This window comes from Salmo trutta, chromosome 12 (assembly GCF_901001165.1).
Source record: "Salmo trutta chromosome 12, fSalTru1.1, whole genome shotgun sequence".
In the NCBI taxonomy this organism is placed as follows: Eukaryota; Metazoa; Chordata; class Actinopteri; order Salmoniformes; family Salmonidae; genus Salmo; species Salmo trutta.
The window spans coordinates 17,166,155-17,186,252 of NC_042968.1; the positions used below are offsets into that span (position 1 = coordinate 17,166,155).

The 20,098-nt window shown below is 45.9% G+C and overlaps 1 protein-coding gene across 3 annotated transcripts in view; it reads right to left on the bottom strand.

The window, feature by feature from the left end:
- LOC115203044 (myotubularin-related protein 13) overlaps positions 1 to 20,098 on the bottom strand; it is a 173,886-nt gene that overhangs the window by 18,283 nt on the left and 135,505 nt on the right. For all 3 annotated transcript variants that reach the window (XM_029767345.1, XM_029767344.1, XM_029767346.1), the window contains exons 18-27: positions 18,857 to 19,027; positions 18,485 to 18,759; positions 17,187 to 17,359; positions 15,821 to 15,894; positions 6,179 to 6,374; positions 5,789 to 5,916; positions 4,291 to 4,466; positions 3,962 to 4,095; positions 3,617 to 3,818; positions 3,246 to 3,442 (exon numbers count right to left, since the gene is read on the bottom strand). In XM_029767345.1, the coding sequence (XP_029623205.1) occupies positions 3,246 to 3,442; positions 3,617 to 3,818; positions 3,962 to 4,095; positions 4,291 to 4,466; positions 5,789 to 5,916; positions 6,179 to 6,374; positions 15,821 to 15,894; positions 17,187 to 17,359; positions 18,485 to 18,759; positions 18,857 to 19,027 (1,726 nt within the window). The remainder of the gene's footprint in view (positions 1 to 3,245; positions 3,443 to 3,616; positions 3,819 to 3,961; positions 4,096 to 4,290; positions 4,467 to 5,788; positions 5,917 to 6,178; positions 6,375 to 15,820; positions 15,895 to 17,186; positions 17,360 to 18,484; positions 18,760 to 18,856; positions 19,028 to 20,098) is intronic.

Consider the following 20,098-nt stretch of genomic DNA (forward strand, 5'->3'; position numbering starts at 1 on the left):
AACCCTGAAATTTCCATCCCTAACGATAACATTTTCCGACAAGATAGAACTGCCAAAGGGGGCGGAGTTGCAATCTACTGCAGAGATAGCCTGCAGAGTTCTGTCTTACTATCCAGGTCTGTGCCCAAAGAATTTGAGCTTTTACTTTTAAAAATCCACCTTTCCTGAAACAAGTCTCTCACTGTTGCCGCTGCAATAGACCACAATCTGCCCCCAGCTGTGCCCTGGACAGCATAAGTGAATTGATTGCACCATCTATCTTCAGAGCTCATGCTGTTAGGTGACCTAAACTGGGACATGCTTAACACCCCGGCCATCCTATAATCTAAGCTTGATGCCCTCAATCTCACACAAATCATCAATGAACCTACCAGGTACAACCCCAAATCCGTAAACATGGGCACCCTCATAGATATCATCCTAACCAACCTGCCCTCCAAATACACTTCTGCTGGCTTCAACCAGGATCTCAGCGATCACTGCCTGCGTCCGTAATGGGTCTGCGGTCAAACGACCACCCCTCATCTCTGTCGAACGCTCCCAGAAGACTTCAGCACGCAGGCCTTTCTAATCGACCTGGCCCGGGTATCCTGGAAGGATATTGACCTCATTCCGTCAGTAGAGGATGCCTGGATATTCTTTAAAAGTGCTTTCCTCACCATCTTAAATAAGCATGCCCTATTCAAAAAAATGTAGAACCAGGAACAGATATAGCCCTTGGTTCACTCCAGACCTGATTGCCCTTGACCAGCACAAAAACATCCTATGGCGTAATGCATTCGCATCGAATAGCCCCCGCGATATGCAACTTCTCGGGGAAGTTAGGAAGCAATATACACAGGCAGTTAGGCTAGGTTTTCAAACAGAAATTTGCATCCTGTAGCACAAACTCCAAAAAGGTCTGGGACACTGTAATGTCCATGGAGAATAAGAGCACCTCCTCCCAGCTGCCCACTGCACTGAGGCTAGGAAACACTCTCACCACCGATAAATCTGCGATAATTGAGAATTTCAATAAGCATTTTTTTACGGCTGGCCATGCCTTCCACCTGGCTACCCCTACCCCGGTCAACAGCCCTGCACCCCCCACAGCAACTTGCCCAAGCCTCCCCCATTTCTCCTTCACCAAAATCCAGATAGCTGATGTTCTGAAAGAGCTGCAAAATCTGGACCCCTACAAATCAGCCAGGCTAGACAATCTGGACCCTCTCTTTCTAAAATGAGCCGCAGAAATTGTTGCAACCCCTATTACTAGCCTGTTCAACCTCTCTTTCGTATCGTCTGAGATCCCCAAAGATTGGAACAGATTGCAAAAATCACTGAAGCTGGAGACTCACATCTCCCTCACTAGCTTTAAGCACCAGCTGTCAGAGCAACTCACAGATCACTGCACCTGTACATAACCCATCTATAAATAGCCCATCCAACTACCTCATCCCCATACTGTTATTTATTTTGCTCCTTTGCACCCCAGTATCTCTACTTGCACAGTCATCTTCTGCACATCTATCACTCCAGTGTTTAATTGCTATATTGTAATTATTTTGCCACTATGGCCTATTTATTGCCTTACCTCCCTTATCCTACCTCATTTGCACACACTGTATATAGACTTTTCTATTGCATTATTGTTTATTCCATGTGTAACTCTGTGTTGTTGTTTGTGCCGCACTGCTTTGCTTTATCTTGGCCAGGTCGCAGTTGTAAATGAGAACTTGTTCTCAACTAGCCTACCTGGTTAATAAAGGTGAAATCAAATAAAATAGTGAAAACATAAAGACTATGAAATAACACATGGAATCCTGTAGTAACCAAAAAAAGTGTTAAACATATCAAAATATAGTTTATATTTGAGATTCTTCAAAGTAGCAACCCTTTGCCTTGATGACAGCTTTACACACTCTTGGCATTCTCTCAACCAGCTTGATGAGAAATGCTTTTCCAACAGTCTTGAAGGAGAGCCCACATATGCTGAGCACTTGTTGGCTGCTTTTTCTTCACTCTGCGGCCCAACTCATCCCAAACCATCTCAACTGGATTGAGGTTGGGTGATTGAGGAGGCCATGTCATCTGATGCAGCACTCCATCACTCTACTTCTTGGTCCAATAGCCCTTACACAGCCTGGAGGTGTGTTGGGTCATTGTCCTGTTGAAAAACAAATGATCGTCACACTAAGCGCAAACCAGATGGGATGGTGTATCGCTGCAGAATGCTGTGGTAGCCATGCTGGTTAAATGTGCCATGAATTCTGAATAAATCACACACAGTGTTACCAGCAATATATCCCCACATCTCCTCCTTCATGCTTCATGGTGGGAACCACACATGTGGAGATCATCCGGTCACCTACTTTGCGTCTCACAAAGACACTGCGATTGAACCAAAAATCTCAAACAGACTCATCAGACCAAAAGACAGATTTCCACCGGTCTAATGTCCATTGCTCGTGTTTTTTGGCCCAAGCAAGTCTCTTCTTCTTCTTGTCCTTTAGTAGTGGTTTCTTTGCAGCAATTTTACCTGATTCACACATTCTCCTCTGAACAGTTGATGTTGAGATGTGTCTGTTACTTGAACTCTGTGAAGCATTTATTTGGGCTGCAATCTGAGGTGCAGTTAACTCTAATGAACTTATCCTCTGCAGCAGAGGTAACTCTGGGTCTTCCTTTTCCTGTGGCGGTCCTCATGAGAGCCAGTTTCATCATAGCACTTGATGGTTTTTGTGACTGCACTTGAAGAAACTTTCAAAGTTGTTTTAATGTTCTGCATTGACTGACCTCCATGTCTTAAAGTAATGATGGACTGTCGTTTCTCTTTGCTTATTTGATCTGTTCCTGCCATAATATGGACTTAGTCTTTTACCAAATAGGGCTATCTTCTGTATACCACCCCTACCTTGTCACAACACAACTGATTGGCTCAAAAAGAAATTCCACAAATTAATGTTTAACAACGATCACCTGTTAATTGAAATGCATTCCAGGTGAGTACCTCATGAAGCTGGTTGAGAGAATGCCAAGTGTGCAAAGCTGTCAAAGGGAAAGGGTGGCTACTCTGAAGAATCTCAAATATATTTTGATTTGTTTAACACTTTTTGTTTACTACATGATTCTATATGTGTTATTTAACATTCTTGATGTCTTCACTATTATTCTACAATGTAGAAAATAGTAAAAATAAAGAAAAACCCTGAAATGAGTATGTGTGTCCAAAAGTTTGACTGGTAATGTATGTGTGTGTACTGTACCTGTTGAAGATTGGTTCTGGGACTTAAAGAGTCCCACCACACTCTTGCCATGGAAGCCTCCAGATCGCAGCAGCACAGCTTTGGTGCGGGGGTGTTTCCAACACACCACTGGCAGGCGGTTGTGTCTGTAACAACGGGCCACCTTCTGCAGGCTGCTGTCCTGCACCGACTGGGGAACCACAAGGAGCCCTGGGTAACTGTGGGTTACACACACCATCAGCCCATTCAGCATGGAGACCACTACTGGGACACCTATGATGGCAGTTTGATCTGATACAACCAATATGTGAACATTGAATACACCTCTGAGCAATACACATTGCTCAGAGCGCCAACGTCTTGTCTGACATGACAAAGTGCGTTGTGTGTACCTGCGACAGAGGGAGTAGAGTCTGTTGACTGCAGTGACTCTGAACTGCTCTCCTGTCTTAGAGCGGGAGGAGCTGGCTGTGACGGTGCCCAGGCCCAGCCGCTGGTAGTCACGGAAACACGCCCGCTCCACCAGCTGCTCCATGGTGGACTTCTCTGACGCCCTCAACGTGCTGATGGGGGGTGGCTCACCCTCATCTGACACTGGAACACACACACACACACACACACACACACACACACACACACACACACACACACACACACACACACGTCAGGAGACTCTAGCTTGTCAAAACTCCCCTCCTCTTCATCCTTGTAGGAGTTTAACATCAGTCTCCTCCTACCTGAGATGTCATCATCCTCGTGCCAGGTCATCCGACTCGCTCTGTCGTTCTTCTTCAGCGTGGTCTGACTCTGACGGCCCATGGTGATCATCCCAGCTCTCTTGGCTCCTTTCACAATGGTCTTGGACAGCGTCCTGTGAGGAGACCGTAACATCATTTATCATGTCTGATTCCAGCGTCAGATAAGGAAGATTTCTCAACACATTCAGGCAGTGTCTGTAGTGGGAGGTATTACAGGAACCTTTCAAACACATCATGGGACTTGCCATCCAAAACAACTTTAACTGGAGTGCGTCACTGTGTGCTACTCAGACAGAGGTGGGACTGACCTGAAACCCGTGTTCCTCTCCTTCTGTTTGGGAAGGATGAGTTGGGGAGCAGTCTGGCCTGCTGCGAAGGCGAATGTGCTGAAGATGGACTGAGGGTAGCGGATCCTCTGGAGGTGTTTCCTGAAGATCTCCACCATCTCTGAGCTCACCTCCTCATCAAACGCCACCTTGATCAACTAGAGGGGACACAGGAAGCATCAGGGAACCGGTGAGCTCATTGCCTCCAGATTAAACAGATGGCTTTCCATGGAATGGCTGGAAAATAATAATGCATTCATAAATCAAAATGTCTCTGCAGATATGCACATCTGTGAAGCCCCAAAAATTCGGCATATTTCTATTCGCATGTTGTTGCTTTTTTCTTGCAGGGAGGCAAGTACTAATAACTGCAAATCGGAAACAGAATGTACAGAATGTTCACATATTTCACACAGACTGTCTTTCCAGAGTGAGGTCCGCTTCTCATTGACCGCCCTGACCCAGTAGTCCCTTCTCTCCCCATCCATCCCTCACCCAACATCCCACCAGTTCCTGCCTGAGGAGAGGAGACCTAGCCCCCCCTGCTCTCCTGTGGATCCCCAGCAGCCTGCAGCTCTCAATAAAGGCCTGATAATGCACCCCAGACTTAGACACAGCCTTCTGGCCAGGCTTAGTAACACACACACACACACACACACACACCCACCCCCCCCCCCCCCCCCCCCCCCCCCCCCCCCCCCCCCCACCCCCCACACACACGCCCAGCTAGGCCAAGTGACCCCCTCGCCACATAAAGGCCTGTTTTATTGTCCGTGTTACTAAAAAGATAGGAATGAACCATAACAATTTTACAGCACTACATGAATTGTGAAAGACCAAAAACATGTGCACGGTTGCCTTTTTTCCCTTCAACTCAAACTCAACATAGGTTACTCATATAACGTCCAAGAAATGTAGTGATATCAGGCTGTATGTAGGGCAGAGTCTGTAGCATACGCATTCCTTTAATCTCTCCAAATGTCACAACTGATCAGTAATTCTGGCTTCTCTGTGAATCTGTTGTACATGTTCTGCAATCTTACACATGGTTTGGGGCAAGAGGAGGGAACACTCACATACTTGGACAAACTATGTTCAAATCTAAGAAATAGGACTTTGTGTACTTAATGAGAGACAAGGGAACAGTAAACATGTCGTCGCCCATGAATGATGCAGCGCCACGTGTGACCAACACATTTCAGTTAATTACGACAGCTCTTGGGCCGATCAGTGTCATTTTGTAAATGGTGGATCTCTATGGCAAGATGGATCATTCACCCAAGTTAAGTTAAAATCGGCCCAGTGCCGTCTGAGATATCGCGTGCGACTAATGTACGAATGAACGGAGACAGATCCACGAACGGAGACAGATTCCTCCACTATGAAATCAATAATGGAAAAGCCCATAGCATCATAATCACCTCTTTAATAATGTATCTTCATCATCATCCACAGCAACAGGAGTAGGTGTGTGTGTTACCTGGAAGGATGCGGAGCGGAGCTGCAGTCCCTCCTGCATGTTCTGCTGCAGTTGGTTCTGGACGCTGATCTTCTTCTCTTTGGTCAAGGTGGACACTGGGAAGCTCCTGATCACTGCCTGCTCCCCCACTACACACACACACACACACACACACACACACACACACACACACACACACACACACACACACACACACACACACACACACACACACACACACCTCAACATACACTTCCATGCTAATGTACCTAATCCACACAACATAGTCCAAAACAGGCTTCATCTCAAATGATACCCTATATACATTGGGAATCTCAAAGTGCACTATCAACTCCTTATGGGGTACCTCAAGAAGGACAGATATAATTAGATGCTAGCTGGATGATTTACCTAGTGGGTCGTGTGGGGAGCCCTTGAAAATGATGCGGTAGCAGGTGAGGAAGAGGGCTCCCTCTGCTGGCAGGATGTGCGGTCCTCCGAGCATCCCTCCCGTAGCCTCCTCTCTGCCATCAGGGTCCAGGACCACTCTAAGACCCTCCGATACAAACTCTTCACCAGGGAGCAGCGCTGGGCGCAGGATCTTAGGCTGGGTGGGGTAGAGGATGCACATGTCAAACACACAACATCAGAACATACTGTATGTACTGATACCTGCACACACACACCATGTACTTATTAAGCATGTCAACTAGGGCTGACCCCCATTTAGTTGACTGGTTGATTGTCTGGTCGATAGGCTGTCGGTCGAACAAGACTTCTTTAGTCGAGCAGTCGCTATTTTATTTTCTTCATGGTGCACAAGACACCTGTCTGATTCGCGCCTATCTCAGTGGACTAATTCATTGCGGAGGATACAGGATGGCATCGTCTATCACTCGAAGATATTTGATACTGAAATTGTATATGATCATATTAGTGCAACAATAATAAATAAATGGAATATTATTTTATAACAAATGCGCATTCTCCTGAATTTGATAAGGTCGCTGTCCGCGGTTCTGAAATAATCTTCAGTGCAGCGTAGAATTGACGCCTTTCCCTATGTTGCTATGTGCATTATAGCAAAGTTAACCAGCATATTGGGATTGAAAACAATGCGGCAGAGCCAGCAGCAGCATGAGATGAGGAAACAGCCCTTGCCTTAGCCTCCTACCTAATATAGCCTAAGAAAATTGAGGAGAGAGGAAACCACCACTTAATTAGGTCTATAATCAATAACCTAACTTAAATGTGCCTCTTTCTAAATCATCCATATATATCTACAGAAATAAGACAGATCCTGCTTCTGTTGGCTGTTTGAGTGGTTATTTAATAGCCTAATGATTCCCTGAGCACCAAGCCTCATGCAACAGCAAAATGTCAGATAAAGTAATTTCACAGATTGGGCTGTTTTAATCTTTGCTATGCTGTAATTTAAGCTTTACATTTTAGGGGGTGTTAGTACAGGCTGGTATTACTTATAATGTATTTAGTGTTGTTTACACTGTTCCAAACAGGCAGAACAATTATATTGTAATCTAAGAGAACCTGTTTGTCACACATAATGTACCCAGCTCTCGCTCCTTTACACTCCTTTTTCTTGATCTCCTTACTGTTATTATTACAATTATTATTATGATTATCATTCTAATAATAAGTCATGTCGTTATCATTAGTGGTCTTGGTATAGTAGCCTTGTATAACCACCATCGAGCTGTAGGCAAAAGAGCGCGTCCTGTCTAGTCTTAATACCGTAACTTACTTAGGCCTATATTTCAATATACAGTAATACAGCTACTGTATCAATCAATCATTCGTTCATGCCATCACAGCATACGACACATTCATGCTTTGAAATGCAATCAAGCATTTTTGTTTTAAAACTAAATAACAAAGGAAGCTTTCAATAATTAGCCCAAACAACAAACCACAATTCATGAATGCATGCAACTGTTTTTAGTCTGCTGTGATAAAGGCTTTATACAGACTGTCTGGTCCACTTATTTAGTGTTGTTTACACTGTTCCAAATGGTCCGAAAAAAATGATACTGGAATCGAACAGCAACTGTTTGGCACACATAATACTCACGCAACGCTTGCTCAACTAAGTCAAATGTCTTCCACAGATCTGACTTCCCCTTTCCCTCCCGAGCAGTCAGTAAACATTCGCCCGTTTCGAGTTGATTTTTTCACGTCCTGTGATTATGATAGGTTATAGATCAGGACCTATTGGTCATGTACATGCAATGCATACATTTTTCATGTAAAGAGAGCAAGGGTTGAGGGAATGTTTTTCCAAAACAAATGAGGTATTTCGGTAACAGAACCTTTCAGTCAGAAACAAGTAAGAAACAAAATGGCTGTAATTATGTTGCAGCTTTAGCACAGAAAGCGGCGATAAACACTTGCTGTGGTGCCTGTTCGCTGCAGCAGGGAGGAGAGAGAGACAAGGTGCACCAGTCACCCAGGCACTCATTGTCATTTAATTTTAACACAGGGAGGCTATCGGCTCCCTTCTTGAGTCATTTGTGTGTCTTATTTCATCAAATAATTAGAATAAAACAGACAAACTCAGTACTTACACACTGCCTTCAGAAAGTATTCAGATCCCTGGACTTTTTCCACATAACAGCCTTATTCTAAAATTGATTAAATAAAACATTTTCCTCAGCAATCTACACACAATACCCCATAATGACAAAGTGAACAGGTTTTTAGAATTTCTTGCAAACGTATTAAAAATAAATAGAAAAACCTTTTTACATAAGTATTCAGACCCTTGCATTGAGACTCGAAATTGAGCTCAGGTGCATCATTTTTCCATTGATCATCCTTGAGATGTTTCTACAACCTGTGGGAAATTCACTTGATTGGACATGATTTGGAAAGGCGTGCACCTGTTTATATAAGGTCCCACAGTTGACAGTGTATGTCCGAGCAAAAACCAAGCCATGAGGTTGAAGTAATTGTCCGCAGAGCTCCGAGACAGGATTGTGTCGAGGCACAGATCTGGGGAAGGGTACCAAAACATTTCTGCAGAATTGAAGGTCCCCAAGAACACAGTGGCCTCCATCATTAAATGAAAGAGGTTTGGAACCACCAAGACTCTTCCTAGAGCTGACCGCCTGGCCAAACTGAGCAATCGGGGGAGAAGGGGCTTGGTCAGGGAGGTGACCAAGAACCCGATGGTCGCTCTGACAGAGCTCTAGAGTTCCTCTGTGGAGATGCGAGAATCTTTCAGAAAGACAACCATCACTGCAGCACTCCACCATTCAGGCGTTTATGGTAGAGTGGCCAGACTGAAGCCACTCCTCAGTAAAAGGCACATGACAGTCCACTTGGAGTTTGCCAAAAGGCACCTAATGACTCTCAGACCATGAGAAACAAGATTCTCTGGTCTGATGAAACTAAGATTGAACTCTTTGGCCTAAATGCCAAGCGTCACGTCTGGAGGAAAACCTGGCACCATCCCGACAGTGAATCATGGTGGTGGCAGCATCATGCAGTGGGGATGTTTTTCAGCGGCTTTTACTGGGAGACCAGACAGGATCGAGGCAAAGATGAACAGAGAGATGAGTACAGAGAGATCCTTGATGAAAACCTGCTCCAGATCGCTCAGGACCTCCGACTGGGGCGAAGGTTCCCCTTCCAACAGGAAGCAGAAACCCTAAGCACACAGCCAAGACAACACAGAAGTGGCTTCGGTACAAGTCTCTGAATGTCCTTGAGTGGCCCAGACTTGAACCCGATCTAACATCTCTGGAGACCTGAAAATAGCTATGCAGCAATGCTCCCCATCCAACTTGACAGAGCTTGAGAGGATCTGCAGAGAATGGGACAAACTCCCCAAATACAGGTGTACCAAGCTTGTAGCTTCATACCCAAGAAGACTTGAGGCTGTAATCACTGCCAAAGGTGCTTCAACAAAGTACAGAGTAAAGGTTCTGAATACTTACATAAATGTGATATTTCCTTTTTTGTATCGTTTTTTTTATAAATTAGCAAACATTTCTAAAAACCTGTTTTTGCTTTGTCATTATGGGGTAGTGTGTGTAGATTTTGGTATTTTTTTATTTAACCAGGTAAGTTGACTGAGAACACATTCTCATTTACAGCAAGGACCTGGGGGAGAGGAGATGAATGAGCCAATTGTAAGCTGGGGATGATTAGGTGTAATTAGTGACCACAGAAAGTCAGGACACCCGTCCAAAAGATGGCACCCTACATAGAGCAATGTCCCCAATCACTGACCTGGGGCATTGGGATCATTTTTTAGACCAGAGGAAAGAGTGCCTCCTACTGGCCCTCCAACACCACTTTCAGCAGCATCTGGTCTCCCATCCAGGGACTGACCAGGACCAAACCTGCTTTGCTTCAGAAGCAAGCCAGCAGTGGGATGCAGTGAGGTATGCTGCTGGCATTGAGGTTTGATGAGGAAAAAAATACATTTTAGAATAAGGCTGTAACATAACAAAATGGGGGGGAAAAAGGTCAAGGGGTCTGAATACTTTCCGAAGGCACTGATGTTGATTTTATTCAAACACATAGGGTGTGTCTACATATGGAAAAATACACGTTTAAAAATGTAGACCAATAGTTAAAAGAACAGATGACCCTCAGGCGAGCAATGTTTTTTGTCGGGGACAGCCCTAATGTCAACATATCAGTGCATTAGATAAGGATAGACATCAACACACACGTCACACCTAAACAACAGCTGAGCATATCGAAGACAAATGTATCACACACACATTATGTCATAAAAGCAACACATCACCAACACACACTGTGTTACACGGACACTCAGCATCCAATAGCGTTTAACACAGCTTCCTCGTTACTGATGCTTTGCCAAAAAAAACAAAGCACGTGTTCTGTGGAGACTAATCATCAGTAATTCTCCCAAGTTAATCATTTGGTCCTTAGGTCCAGGCAATACTTTTTTTTACTACTACAATAATTCATTTAGTTAATTTTGATATATGCATGGAGTGTAGTGTGCGCAACATCTTTTCAGTGACCTTCTGAACTATTAACTCAACTCTTACCTCACACTACCACAGTATATTGATTTACGTGCTTCAAGAAATGCTGGAGGATCCAAAGCAAACCTCTGATCAATGAGCACTGACAACTGGTGAACATCTGCTTTGAGGTTCTTCGTAGCAACCTGCAAATCCAAACTTCTATTGTGTTGGAAGTCGGATTCTCTTCAGCTCCCCAGCAGAGCCAGGTCTGAAAGCAGCTGGTCTAACACGGCTTTGTCTCTCTAGCTCATAAAACTGTAGCCAAGTTGAGCACTCCTGTGTGAGGGGGCCTAGACAGTAAATGCCCTCTAGTCAGAAGGGCATGGTTCTGTGCAGTGGTCATATCTTCCAGGGGGAACAGAATGGTGTCACTGGTCCATCAGATGATCACAGCCTTTGTGGGGGGGGGGGGAAAGCAGAGGTAAGCTCTGCTCTACCTGAAGGGACATCCATGCTAAGGTCAGGCTGGTCCAGAGGCTGTGCGGTTGAGTTCTGGTCTAGTCTGGCCAATAGATAAGAGGAGGAACATGGTCCTGCTGGTGTTGGATAGCCCAGGGCCAGGGGCCAGTGTGTTAAAGGCACCAACGGTCCCCTAGCACCCCGATGAGGCTGCCAGCTGGAACTCTAACAAAGTACTCACCCCTACACACCCACTAGAGCCAGCGATAGCTACTTATCACAGTGACCCTTTTCACTGCTTGTAGCTTGGAGTGCCCAAGGTAAACCAGTACGTCCAGCTCCCTTAACTGATTGTTTAATACCTCCCCCTCCCCCTGAACCTTGGGCCAAAGCAGTAGCAGGTTCCACATAGAGGCAAGCATAAATCTCTGTGCTGATGGCCCACCAGGGTCATTCCTGCGCTTGTTTACAGAGTTCATAGGATTGAATGTGCTGCTGGCAGCAGAGCTGTGTGCAACATGGTCTCAGCCATGAATGTCAGACAAGGCCCTGCCAGACAAACTAACAAATCAATTACATTGGACCTGACTGGTCTCGCAGAGTCCTGGGAACAAGCCGAACAGGGGGAGAGACCTTGTCAAGAGCTGGCAGTGTGATAAGGCGCACAACAGCATCCATGACTACTGTAGCCTGGCTTCACTGTAAGAACCCCAGTCTGATGGTTGATGAGTGATGACAATCTGACGACGGCAACATTACTGGATGATCGGCACTTCAGCTACAGCACACCACTTCCAGGAGAATAGGGGCTCTAACACCACTTCCAGGAGAATAGGGGCTCTAACGCCACTTCCAGGAGAATAGGGACTCTAACACCACTTCCAGGAGAATAGGGGCTCTAACGCCACTTCCAGGAGAATAGGGGCTCTAACGCCACTTCCAGGAGAATAGGGGCTCTAACGCCACTTCCAGGAGAATAGGGGCTCTAACGCCACTTCCAGGAGAATAGGGGCTCTAACGCCACTTCCAGGAGAATAGGGGCTCTAACGCCACTTCCAGGAGAATAGGGGTTCTAACGCCACTTCCAGGAGAATAGGGGTTCTAACGCCACTTCCAGGAGAATAGGGGCTCTAACGCCACTTCCAGGAGAATAGGGGCTCTAACACCACTTCCAGGAGAATAGGGGCTCTAACGCCACTTCCAGGAGAATAGGGGCTCTAACGCCACTTCCAGGAGAATAGGGGCTCTAACGCCACTTCCAGGAGAATAGGGGCTCTAACGCCACTTCCAGGAGAATAGGGGCTCTAACGCCACTTCCAGGAGAATAGGGGCTCTAACGCCACTTCCAGGAGAATAGGGGCTCTAACGCCATTTCCAGGAGAATAGGGGTTCTAACGCCACTTCCAGGAGAATAGGGGTTCTAACACCACTTCCAGTAAAATGGGGTTCTAACACCACTTCCAGTAAAATGGGGTTCTAACACCACTTCCAGTAAAATAGGGGTCCTAACACCACTTCCAGTAAAATGGGGTTCTAACACCACTTCCAGTAAAATGGGGTCCTAACACCACTTCCAGTAAAATGGGGTTCTAACACCACTTCCAGTAAAATAGGGGTTCTAACACCACTTCCAGTAAAATAGGGGTTCTAACACCACTTCCAGTAAAATAGGGGTTCTAACACCACTTCCAGTAAAATGGGGTCTAACACCACTTCCAGTAAAATAGGGGTTCTAACACCACTTCCAGTAAAATGGGGTTCAAACACCACTTCCAGTAAAATAGGAGGCCTAACACTACTTCCAGTAAAATAGGGGTTCTAACACCACTTCCAGTGAAATAGGGGTTCTAACACCACTTCCAGTAAAATAGGGGTTCTAACACCACTTCCAGTAAAATGGGGTTCTAACACCACTTCCAGTAAAATGGGGTTCTAACACCACTTCCAGTAAAATGGGGTTCTAACACCACTTCCAGTAAAATAGGGGTTCTAACACCACTTCCAGTAAAATAGGACTTCTAACACCACTTCCAGTAAAATAGGGGTTCTAACACCACTTCCAGTAAAATAGGGGTTCTAACACCACTTCCAGTAAAATAGGGGTTCTAACACCACTTCCAGTAAAATAGGGGTTCTAACACCACTTCCAGTAAAATAGGAGTTCTAACACCACTTCCAGTAAAATGGGGTTCTAACACCACTTCCAGTAAAATGGGGTTCAAACACCACTTCCAGTAAAATAGGGGTTCTAACACCACTTCCAGTAAAATGGGGTTCTAACACCACTTCCAGTAAAATAGGAGTTCTAACACCACTTCCAGTAAAATAGGGGATCTAACACCACTTCCAGTAAAATGGGGTTCTAACACCACTTCCAGTAAAATAGGGGTTCTAACACCACTTCCAGTAAAATGGGGTTCTAACACCACTTCCAGTAAAATGGGGTTCTAACACCACTTCCAGTAAAATAGGGGTCCTAACACCACTTCCAGTAAAATAGGGGTCCTAACACCACTTCCAGTAAAATAGGGGTTCTAACACCACTTCCAGTAAAATAGGGGTTCTAACACCACTTCCAGTAAAATAGGGGTTCTAACACCACTTCCAGTAAAATAGGGGTTCTAACACCACTTCCAGTAAAATAGGGGTTCTAACACCACTTCCAGTGAAATAGGGGTTCAAACACCACTTCCAGTGAAATAGGGGTTCAAACACCACTTCCAGTAAAATAGGGGTTCTAACACTACTTCCAGTAAAATGGGGTTCTAACACCACTTCCAGTAAAATAGGAGTTCTAACACCACTTCCAGTAAAATAGGGGATCTAACACCACTTCCAGGAGAATAGGGGCTCTAACACCACTTCCAGTAAAATAGGGGTTCTAACACCACTTCCAGTAAAATGGGGTTCTAACACCACTTCCAGTAAAATGGGGTTCTAACACCACTTCCAGTAAAATAGGGGTTCTAACACCACTTCCAGTAAAATAGGGGTTCTAACACCACTTCCAGTAAAATGGGGGATCTAACACCACTTCCAGTAAAATAGGGGTTCAAACACCACTTCCAGTAAAATAGGGGTTCAAACACCACTTCCAGTAAAATAGGGGTTCTAACACCACTTCCAGTAAAATGGGGTTCTAACACCACTTCCAGTAAAATAGGAGTTCTAACACCACTTCCAGTAAAATAGGGGATCTAACACCACTTCCAGTAAAATGGGGTTCTAACACCACTTCCAGTAAAATAGGGGTTCTAACACCACTTCCAGTAAAATGGGGTTCTAACACCACTTCCAGTAAAATGGGGTTCTAACACCACTTCCAGTAAAATAGGGGTCCTAACACCACTTCCAGTAAAATAGGGGTTCTAACACCACTTCCAGTAAAATAGGGGTTCTAACACCACTTCCAGTAAAATAGGGGTTCTAACACCACTTCCAGTAAAATAGGGGTTCTAACACCACTTCCAGTGAAATAGGGGTTCAAACACCACTTCCAGTAAAATAGGGGTTCTAACACCACTTCCAGTAAAATGGGGATCTAACACCACTTCCATTAAAATAGGAGTTCTAACACCACTTCCAGTAAAATAGGGGATCTAACACCACTTCCAGGAGAATAGGGGCTCTAACACCACTTCCAGTAAAATAGGGGTTCTAACACCACTTCCAGTAAAATGGGGTTCTAACACCACTTCCAGTAAAATGGGGTTCTAACACCACTTCCAGAAAAATAGGGGTTCTAACACCACTTCCAGTAAAATAGGGGTTCTAACACCACTTCCAGTAAAATGGGGTTCTAACACCACTTCCAGTAAAATAGGGGTTCTAACACAACTTCCAGTAAAATAGGACTTCTAACACCACTTCCAGTAAAATGGGTTCTAACACCACTTCCAGTAAAATAGGGGTTCTAACAACACTTCCAGTAAAATGGGGGTTCTAACACCACTTCCAGTAAAATAGGGGTTCTAACACCACTTCCAGTAAAATGGGGTTCTAACACCACTTCCAGTAAAATGGGGTTCTAACACCACTTCCAGTAAAATGGGGTTCTAACACCACTTCCAGTAAAATGGGGGTTCTAACACCACTTCCAGTAAAATGGGGGTTCTAACACCACTTCCAGTAAAATAGGGGTTCAAACACCACTTCCAGTAAAATAGGGGTTCTAACACCACTTCCAGTAAAATAGGGGTTCTAACACCACTTCCAGTAAAATAGGACTTCTAACACCACTTCCAGTAAAATGGGGGTTCTAACACCACTTCCAGTAAAATGGGGTTCTAACACCACTTCCAGTAAAATGGGGTTCTAACACCACTTCCAGTAAAATAGGGGTTCTAACACCACTTCCAGTAAAATGGGGTTCTAACACCACTTCCAGTAAAATAGGGGTTCTAACACCACTTCCAGTAAAATAGGACTTCTAACACCACTTCCAGTAAAATGGGGGTTCTAACACCACTTCCAGTAAAATAGGGGTTCTAACAACACTTCCAGTAAAATGGGGGTTCTAACACCACTTCATTATCAAAGGACACAGGTTTACTTCAAAAGGCACCAAAAATTACTCCATTAACCTCTTTGGGCTAGGTGGGATGCTAGCGTGCAGGGCAGCACCTACCTTCTGAATGGGCGGCAGCCTCCTGCTCTCCCTGTGGACCGCCTCCAGAGTTTCCATCTGCATGGCCACGATGCCTGGGGTCAGAGGTCATGACCAGTTTGCACAATGTCATGCACACACAAAAACACATAAGTTACCCACATAAGTTACCCAACCCAGGTAAACATAAACACATGCTTGCACATGCCTACTTACAACCCCAGGAAGCCTATATTTACAGATTTAAAGACCACCACCTACAATGAGATACACAAGTATTGGGATGATACATTGACTATGAGGTTAAACTGTCAGCTTTAATTTGAGGGTATTTTCATCCATATCAGGTGAACTGTTTGTCTTGGTTGTGTTTCAGATTATCTTGTGCCCAATATAAATGGTAAATAATGTATTGTGTCATTTTTAGTCACTTTTATTGTAAATACGAACATGTTTCTAAACACCTCTTTTAAAAAAATATATTATTTAAATTATTTTACTCCCTTTTTCTCCCCAATATCGTTCTATCCAATTGGTAGTTCCAGTCCTGGCCCATCGCTGCAACTCCCGTACGGACTCGGGAGAGGCGAAGGTCAAGAGCCGTGCGTCCTTTGAAACACAACCCAACCAAGCCGCACTGCTTCTTGATACAAATCCCACTTAACCCGGAAACCAGTTGCACCAATGTGTTGGAGGAAACACTGTACACCTGGTGACCGTGTCAGCGTGCACTGCGCCCGGCCCGCCACAGGAGTCGCTAGTGCGCAATGAGACAGGAACATCCCTGCCGGACAAACCCTCCCCTAACCCGGACGACGCTGGGCCAATTGTGCGCCGCCCCATGAGCCTTCTGGTTGCGGCCGGCTGCGACAGAGACTGGACTCGAACCAGGATCTCTAGTGGCACAGCGAGCACTGCGATGCAGTGTCTTAGACCACTACTAGGAGGCATGTTTCTAAAAACGTCTACATTCATGTGGATGCTGCCATGATTCCGGATAATCTTTAACAAATCGTGAATAATGATGAGTGAAAAAGTTGAATGTTGAAGTGTTTAGAAATATTCTATTCTTATTTACAATACAATAAAATAATCCAAAGTGCTGGAGTACAGAGCCAAAACCACAACAAATGTGTTACTGTCCCAATACTTTTGGAGCTCACTGTTTGTCAAAGAGTTAATCTGCTCAGAGGCTGTAGGACTACACAGCGCTACAGGCCTGCACTCAGAATACACACTTCAATCAGCTTCCAGGGATACCTTGGCAAAAAGGGTTAAGTGATAAAGCTGACAGAATTAGGACAGTGGGCGTTTGCTACAGAAGTCAGAGGTCACGGTGCTAGCTACAGAGCTCCTGGATAGAGGTTGACTGGGGGTCGTACGGTACCTGGGATCATGCTATGCAAACTCTTGATGTGGTCCTGACTGACGCCACTCTCTGTGCACACCTTGTCAATGAAGCGGGCGATGAACCGTACCACAGAGTTGGCCACGTCGCTGTTCTCAGAGTCCTCAAAGCCACTCTCTGTGTCAAAGCTCTCCGCCACACTGCCTGCAATACTGCAAACACACATTTAGTCGGATTTTAGTCTGCATTAATGGCATGAGAATAGAACAGGCTGCAGAGAGGGACGCTTGAAGTTTTCCCAGAGATGCACATGACGATATAGCGTGTCTGAGGTCTGTGAGCATGGCACACCAGCAGTCTGGCGAGAGGTCAGCTGTGATGCCAGGACCTCTCACTCTGCTCACGCGGTCTTTTGGCCACGCTACACTTTCACATGGGACGGTGATGTAACGTCCCAAACACACAGATGAGATCCAGAAGTCTCTGTGAGAAACAAAACAAGTCTGGGGCAAGAACCAAAAGAGAGGGAAAAAAACAACCAAATAAACACAGTGTGGCCATCGCCTTCCCCCCCTATTCATGAAACCAGCGGCAAAACAAGAACTAAAGGATTCATTATGGTGTCGTCTTCAACATTCTCCATGTAAACAACTCATAGGGCCTAAAATCTCCAGTAATACACTTCAGAGGGGACTAGCTAGGGGGCTACCGTAGCAGCAGCGCATACAGAACGTGAAAGTGAGAAACTCTGGAGATAGGGCCTTGGCAGACCCTTTTCCATTTCTGAGAAAAGCCACACCTGCAAATTTTCCAAACTTAGTACACATTACATTACTCTTAGTGCAGAGCACTGGAAACTCCAATCTTTGTTTCTTTTGGTTGAGTGGAGGTCACCCCCCCTGCAGACAGGCTGAGTGTTAACCACCCTGGCAGACCTGAGGCTGAAACTCCAGCAGGTGATAGGACAGCCAACAGGATGGATGTGGGAGTGGGCAGGATACGGCTGAGGAGGTGCTGTACGCTGATCCGTTTTAGAGGAGGAGAGTGGATCATGTACACGGGGAGTAACGCCATGTCCGCCCACACACTTATCGTCACCTTATGACAAAGTACAAAATATTCCCCAAGCAAGAGCGCTATCGTCCTAGATAACAACCTTACATTTCAGCTCTTTTTCTCTTTCCGAACGAGTGAATTTCACTCTAGGGGGCCATGCGCTTCTGTGTGCTGTGCCAAACTAACTGTTGATATAGCTGTGGCGAATAGCTAGGTGTCAGATTTAACCGACTGAATATCAGTGGGGTGCAGTGAGGCGCAACCAGCTGCTCTCTGCTTGCCTGTTGGTGACGATGCTGTTGCTGCCGCTCTCCCAGTCAGCGACGGGGTTGGCTCTGAGCAGCTTGTTCTTGCTGGTGTCCAGGGGGACCAGCAGGTAGACCAGGAGGCTGGCGTAGTGGATGGCCTGGCTGAACACCGTGCTCTCCTCGTTCTTCACCAGCTCCTGCTGCTTCTCCTTGCTGAGGCAGGGCCAGGCGCGCAGCTGCTCCGCCGCCAGGTCCATGGCCGTTCGCTCCGAGGCACTGGGGGCCGCCGGGGGCAGGGGACCTTGTTCCTGAGGGTGGAGAAAGATATGGGGGTGTTCAGTGTCATTCTGCAAATGAGGCTAAAAAAGTGAAAGAAGAAAGCTTTGAAAGGTCTCATTCTCTTACCTTTAGCCTGGCAGTGATGCCTAGTTTGTCTTCAGGGGCGGTGAGGTACAGGGCTCGGATCTGGTTCTGGACCTCGCTGTAGAACGTGGCCTCCCAGAACTGCTGATTGGTCCAAATGGGATGGTCCTGGACACAGGTGTAGGCAAACTGGCTCACCCCAGCCGGCAGTTTCTGCAGACACGAGGGAATGTTTTGACAGTAAGAGGCTGAGTAGACGTTTTCAACAGCTTACACTGAAGCTCTGACCAGCCAAACGTTCAGACCTGCTGACTGTCTGCTTTTGACTGAACGTACAAGAGAGTAGTTTTGGCTCAACGTCTCACAACTCGTGAAACTAACTGGGCTGCGGTGAGCATAGCTTGTAAAGACAACCATTAAAACCTGGGTGGAAATAGGAAAATAATCCAAAGCTGCCAAAGGTTTCAAGCACAATCAATCATTTCTCGTGGGCCGTAAGTTTTCAACACCACACCAAGAATGTCAGGCTCCCGCTCTCTCTCTGGATGAGCACTAAAAACAGGGCCCTGCTGTTTTTCTACGGTACGAATAGTGAAGTGAAGCACCTGTTTGCACACAGCACCTAGAGGGAACCTGCAGCTCTACTAAAGCCATGAAGACCGTTCCTATGGCCCGATATAAACACATGAATGTTGGGCAACAGCTATAGCACCTTCTAGTCCCAAACCCAAGAACACAGAGTGCCAACACTGTTTATAAATGAACATCCTTACACCCCCCCCACTATGTTCCCCTCTTCCCCCTGGCCGAGTCTGAAGGCCATGTGTCTTTCTTTAGCGCTGCTCAAGCCTCTTATTAGATTAGCTTCTGATTTCTTCCCTCTGAGACACAATACAACACGGCGCTGTTCATTATCGTTTTGGTTCTCCCTGAATGACCAGCAGCAGTGGGGCTACTGTAGTTACCAGAGGCTGCAGAACTAAAATAGCTACAGTCCCGGCACCCTGCTGAGGCTTACCCGAGGGCAGGGGGCCCGAGCACAGAGCCCTGGGGGAACGAGAGAGCAGTGGGCGGAAGTTCAAAGGTGAGACTGGGGCTGGAAGTGATTCTAGTGTACATTGGTCTGTGTACCTCATCATCTCTCCTCTCCAGAGAGGTTTGGAGGGCAGCAGGAGGCTGCCTGCTCTGCTTCCTCCCTGCTCAGGACAGCCCTATCCCTCTGATGTAAATGATAAATCCACTAGTAAGCCTCCTGTCTAAACCACTGTCACAAACACATAATTC